Genomic DNA, 6,287 nt, shown 5'->3' with positions numbered 1-6,287 from the left:
TTGTAAAAACTAGTTCTTTCAAAGGCGGTCTCCAGTGTCTGGCAAATCCAGTGTGAACTGTGTTGCAGCAGTGCTCGTTAGCACTTCTGCTGGGTGTAGAGGTTGCCGACACCCTGGATAGCCTGCCAGCAGAAGCAAGGTGAGGCACAAGTGACTTGAGGGAGGTCACACGTAAGGGGAAACATCATAGCTCAACAGTCCCGCTTTAGTTGTACAGCCAAAAAATTTACCTTACAGAGCCAAAGACCTGAGGTAGCTAATGCAAGTCGCTTTCTGCTTAGAGTGGCAGCCCAGCCAAAGGGGTGGGTCAGGGTATTAAAAGCAGCTTTTTCCTAAGGTGAGTTCACAGGAGTTCATCCGCCTGCTGTGGAAGTGCGCTGGTTATGCAGTTCGAAAGCTATGTATTGTGGAGAACATGATAACACACAAACTAAGCAGGGAAATTAGCAGTTAAAATCTTTTATCCTAACCCAGTAAATGTGTGCTGTGTTAAAATTATAATTTTTCTTTACAAAATCAAAATGTGTATAGTTGTCTTTTATTGAAGCCTATTTCACGAAGTTTGCCGTTTCTGCCGTATGTGATTTGCATATGCCAAACAGATCTCAGCCTGAGAGACAGGTTTGGGCTCTGCGTGCCAGGAACCCTTCCTTCAAGGGAGCATGAAGCAGAAATGGGCGCTCTTGCCCCCGTTGCTGCAGACAGGTCAGGTAGTAACGTGCTGCTGCCAGCCAGATGGCTGCGGAGAGCAGCCACTGCAGTAGCAAATGGGTGTGCTTGTGTAACCATCGCTGAGCGAGCACTTGCCTCCTTCTGGGGCCAGGATCGGCTTTTCAAACCTCCTCAGTCGTGTTTTTCTTGAACCGACTCCAGCTGGAACAGGGCAAATGGCTGGCTGGTGGAGGTCTCCTCTGCCATGGGAGCAGAGCCAGCTTCTGACTGAGAACGCAGTGTGAGCTCATCGTTAGCGGGGTTTGTTTTAATTCCTGCAGCACGGATCAGACTGCTTCCCTTTCTGCTGTGAAAGGTCAGTCCAGCTCTCTGCTCCCTGTGAAAGATTTTGGAGCAGGATCTTGCCTTCTACCTTCACAAGTTCCTGTACTGCAGTCCCTGCTGTGTGATCACGCTGCTCTCATCCTCACCCATGCTTAAAGGGATAGAGATGAGCAGGTCCCTCCCGTTGTGCCTCTGTCCCCTCTGATACCCCTCTTTATGCCCTTAACCTTCTGCCTCTCTTTGTTCTGTTGGTGCCCCAGGTCGTCTCCCTGGCGCCAGGATGGTGCCCATGAGAAGGGCTGTGGGTGGACAACTGGCACGAAGGGCCATTTTCCTGTGTGGTGTTTCCACAGCTGGCATTGCAGTCAGTAAATGCTTTGGCTGAAGGCCCGGGGTGGGCAGGAGACCCCGAGTTAAAGGGTGCAGTGGTGTCTTTCATCTCCAGCGTGGCTTTTGGGCTGTTCACCATTCTCACGAGGAGAGACCCTCTCGCCTTCTGCTGTTCCTCCTCTTGCCTCCCCCAAGAAAAATCTTCTGAGGGAGGAGGCCGGTTACCATGAACAGGCATTAGGATGCCGCTGGGGTAATAACCCTTTTGCCTTTATTGCAAGGATGTGAAGTACTACAACTACAGCGTTTCACCGGGTACTCCCCTCCCCTCCCTTCCAGAAAGGTCCCCTCGCCTTTGCTGACGCCAGTGGGGGTTCCCCCACGCGGGATGCGGGACGATGCTGCGGTGCCCTTTGGTTTTGTCATTCCCGGCCGGGGGCGGGCGCGGGGCGGGGCAGCTCGGCTCGGTACAGCTCAGCACAGCCTGCCCCGCTCCCAGCGCCGCGCTACCGCCTCATGGAGCCGCACGGACCCGGCAGCGTCCTCTTCGGTGAGCGGCACCGGGGGCCGCGGGGCGGGCGAGGGACGGGAAGGGGGGGTAGCGAGACCGCGGCGGGGGGTGGTGGGGGTAATAGATGAGGTAGGGGACAGACACGTGGCGGGGGGGGGGGGGGTGCGTAATAGATCGGGGGGCAGGAGAGACGGGGAGGGTGAGAGAGATGGAAGCAGGAGAGACACGTGGGGGCAATAAATGGGGGACAGGAGAGAGACGGGGAAAGAGAGTTTGGGGAGTGACGAGGACGGCGTGGAGGCAGGAAAGACACGTTGGTGGGGAATAGACGTGCAGGGGGGAGACACGTGGGAGGTAGAAGAGAGGCCTGGGGGGAGCAGAGAAACGGGAGGCGGGGGGGGCAAGAGAGGCACGTGGAGGGCATTACTGAGCCCTGGGGGTACTGGACGTGGCGGGGGGGACGACACACTGGGGAGGGACACGTGTGGCCGGGGCATGGGGTAAGGGCGACCAGCGAGGCCCTGGAGTTTGGGGAGCCGGGGCAGAGAGGGACACGTGTATGGCCGGGCTTGGGAGAGAGCGAGCAGGCGGTGGGGGTCCTGGGGCGGTTTGGGGGAGCCGCCTGGGGTCTTGGGATTCTTGTGGGTACAGGGTACCGGGAGGGGCGGGGGGGGGGGGGGGTTGGCAGCCCCCCAGCTCTCGCCGGCCTCTCCCGCTCGTCTACTTAATCCCCCGCGCTCCTACGTCACGGTTTCGTGGGTGCCCTTGTCCCTCCTCTCTGGGAGGGGTTTCGGCTGGGGCTGTTAAACCCCCGCAACACGTGGCCCTGCGCTGCTCATAAACGTGTGTGCAAGCAGGCGTGCGCACGCGTGTCCGGGGCTGCTCCCGGCCCAAAGCATCTCAAACATCGCGGCTCAGCACACGCTTGTACCCAAAAGGGAACTGGAGCAGCAGCCCCCCAGGCCTTTCATGCACCTGGGGTTCAGTCCTCGCCCTGGGGAAGTGCATACATAATCACGGTTAGGAAGAGGTGCTGCCCTGGGCAGTGTTTGCCGGGGTTAAGTCCTGTCCCTCCCTTCCAAATGCCGGCTCTGGTATGCGGGGCTCAGGTCTGTCTTTTTCCAATCTGCTTCACATTGGTGAATCATCCTGCAATAAGCAAACACACCCAGGGTACTCTGTCTTTCCTTCCTCCCCATGGTCGGCTGAATCTTGATCCTAAGAGCTGAGGACATAATTTTGCATCTCCCTTGTTTTTGTAGCTGTTTGGTGAAGTATGTAATAAAATGTGTCTCAAGACTTGTCTTGAGGGACTCCAGCTCCCTGCAGCCTGGCCCAGCATCCTCCCCTCCTGTGGTTCCTCCTCACTCAGGTCTCATGTTCCCTGTCTTTTCCTCCACGCTCTCACCAGAGCAAATGTTTTGCTGATGCTGGGGAGAGCAGAGCTGCCTTTCCGACTGCTCCCTTTCCTGTCCGGAGCAGTGCGCCTTGCCTGTGCTGCTCCCTGGAGGCAATGAGCTGTGCCCTGCCCGTGCGCAGGGCCCTTGGGTGCCCCTGGGCACTGCTTCATGGCAGCTTGGTCTGGGGACACCAGGTTTTCTCCCTGTATGGTGCTGAGCTGGGTGCGTAGATGAAGCTTTGGGCAATCTGGTCTAGTGGAGGGTGTCCCTGCCCATGGCAGGGGGGTTGGAACTAGGTGATTTTGAAGGTCCCTTCCAACCCAAACCTTTCTATGATTCTTGGGGACACTTAATCCAGGAGCCCACCGTGCCCTAGCCTGAGGCTGCTGCTGAGCATGAGAAAATGAAGTGGTTTAGGGAGGCTGTGTGTGTGCTCGGCTGGGGTTCACCCTGGGAACACTTTGCCCGTGGTGCTTGGGGCTGCGTAATGGCTACTGCAGCTTTTCTGATCTCCCCCTTGCAGGCTGTGAGCTGACTGCCAGTACCAAATCCTACACGTTTCAGGTGGACGAGGAAGATGACTCCGACCACATTTTGGCCTTGTCTGTGGTAAGAGAAATGAGAATTGACTGTGCTTATCCTCTCCCGTAGTGGCCTGCAGCCTCACCCCCCCTTCCCTAGCTCATTCCCCCTTCTCTGGCCGGGCTGGACCAGGGGACTCCCTTGGCTGAGGTCTCGACACTGGCTGCTCTCAGGGCAGGGCACGGGACTGCCACATTTACGGAGGTGCTTGAGCAAAGCCCGTGGCATCAGGAGGCTGCTCAACATAGGAGTACTCTAGGCATGGAGTGAAGGAAAGTATTTTTTTCTTTGTATTTGACCTTGCTGGAATCCACCACTAGAACATGGCCCCCCCTTACCGGCTGGGTCTCTGGCTTGTTGCTCTCCAAGTCCAGGTAGCTGCAGGGCTTCATTCCTGGCTCTCCCTGGGGGGTCACTTTCTGTCCTGGGAGCAGAGAACCTGCCAGCATGGGTCAGGTCAGCAGAAAATGTAGCCCAGGTGCCGTCTCCTGAGGTGGCTGCAGGAACAGCTGTCCCAGCTGGGAAAGGCACAGAGCCCCTCTGGAGGCGGTCGGGGGGGGTTCCGCGCTCTCCCTGTATTGTGGAGCAGCATCCTCACACCTTGCATGGCAGCTGGGCTGGCAGCATTGCTGTGCGTCCCTTGTCCCATGGAGAGCCCTGGCTGTCCCTGCTGTGTTCCCTGGGAGAGCAGTGGTTCACAGTCTCTGCTCCCACCCAGGTCTGCCTCACGGACGGTGCCAAGGACGAGTGCAATGTGGTGGAGGTAGTCGGACGAAACCACGAGAACCAGGAGATCGCTGTGCCCGTGGCAAATCTGAAGTTGTCATGCCAGCCCTTGGTAAGGAGTTGTTTTGAAGACTCAGGTGGTGATGGCTGCAGGGAACTGGACATCTCTGGATGTTTGCAGATCTTTGCCCTGGGATCCTGCCCGTGAGCTGGTCTGCAGCTTGCAGGGAAATGCCCTGGGTAGCCTTGACCTGGCTGCAGATGCCCCCAGAAGGATATGTTTAACTGGGCTGGGGGCTGCAGGACATTCTGCTTTTTGTCTATGCTACTAACTCAGCTCCATCTCTGCCTCTTTGCAGCTGAGTCTGGACAACTTCAAGCTGCAGCCTCCAGTGACCTTCCGCCTGGTGGCAGGCTCTGGCCCGGTACACCTCGCCGGCTGGCACCAGATCGGTAAGGACTTGTGGGTGGGGAAAGGCTTGGGAGGAGCAAGGGGTATGGAGCAGCTCCCTCCAGCACAACCGCTGTCTGGGGAGCCCCGGGAGATGCGTTTGGTGCTGCCCAGCACGTGTGCTCGGTGCCTCCTTTGTGCTGGTTCCCCAGGGGCTGTCTCTGTGCAGGGATTCCTTCCCTGCTGTCTGGATGACCCACACTGTCCCCTTTTCCCATGGCTGGCTGTCACCATTCCCCTCCAGCTGGGATACAGCTTATTGCCCACAAGCTGCTGGTAAAACTGCTCTGGTGTTCCTTGGACTGCTCTGCTCTTGGGGCATCTTGGGGGCCAGTTGTATTTGCCAAAGACATACGTTGGTGAGTAACGGAGTTATTTGTGTGTCCCAGTGCACAGGGAAGATGCTTCCTTTGAGGAGGACGATGACTTGTCTGAGGAGGAGGAGCCGGAGCTTGCTCCTATCATGCCAGCCAAGAAGTAGAAGAGGAAGCAGTACCTTATCTCCAGTCAAGGTGAGGGGCCGGGCACCCTCGGAAGAAGTGTCTGGGTGGGTTTGACACTTCTTCCGAGTGTCACCTTGACATAGGGTGGTGAGCATGGGTGGGAGCTGCTCTGCCGCAGGAGGCTGCTGGTCTCAGTCTGGTTCTTCCTCCAGGTATTCTCTGGGACTTCTCTCTTCTGATGGCTTTTACCTCGGACACCTCTTGCCAGGACCTCAACGTTTGCTGCTTTATTTTATTTTTTTTTCTGTTGTAAATTTTTAGGGAGCAGAGGCTGCTCCCAGCACTGGGCTGTCTCCTTTCCCACAGCCCTGGGAGACTGATCCCAAGATGGGATGAATGCTGCTGGTATATCCCCTCTCCCCCATCCCTGTGCTGGGAGTTGGGGATGGAGGAGGTGATCCTTGCCCTGTGCCTTTTTGCTGCCCTGGACCTCTGCTCTGTACACCCCCTGTCCCTGGCTCTGAAATACCCAGTCCTGGCCCCTTCCCCAGCAGATGGATGTAAAGCCAGTGTTGGGACAGGCAGTTTCACTGATTCTAGTGTGTTTGCTGTTCTTTACTCACAATTTGATGATTTTTATACACTTGGAAGTGTGAAACTGGGGCCCAGGCTGCATCCTCAACTGCAGTTATGGTGGGGTGGGAGTTCACAGACTGTCTGTGATTTGGGGGAGAAGGTTCTGGGTCAATCTGCTTTGTAAAGAACTGTTTTTACACTCTGAATAAAGGTCTCTCAAGCGTCAGATCTGGAGGTGGGTCACTGCTGGCTGGCAGGTTCCTGCCACGCGC

General features: G+C 56.9%; 1 protein-coding gene across 1 annotated transcript; it reads left to right on the top strand.

Moving 5' to 3' along the window:
* Positions 1-1,699: 1,699 nt before the first annotated feature.
* Positions 1,700-6,241, top strand: NPM3 (nucleophosmin/nucleoplasmin 3). Its single transcript, XM_075758102.1, is given in 7 exon segments — positions 1,700-1,820; positions 1,823-1,876; positions 3,761-3,846; positions 4,538-4,657; positions 4,905-4,998; positions 5,386-5,508; positions 5,652-6,241. Coding segments are annotated over 6 exon segments (552 nt in total). The 5' UTR covers positions 1,700-1,714; the 3' UTR covers positions 5,478-5,508; positions 5,652-6,241.
* The last annotated feature ends 46 nt before the right edge of the window (positions 6,242-6,287 follow it).

This window comes from Balearica regulorum, chromosome 7, assembly GCF_011004875.1.
Source record: "Balearica regulorum gibbericeps isolate bBalReg1 chromosome 7, bBalReg1.pri, whole genome shotgun sequence".
Taxonomy (NCBI): domain Eukaryota; kingdom Metazoa; phylum Chordata; class Aves; order Gruiformes; family Gruidae; genus Balearica; species Balearica regulorum.
Note: the sequence above shows the minus strand (reverse complement) of the source record. Positions and strands in the feature narration are given on the sequence as shown.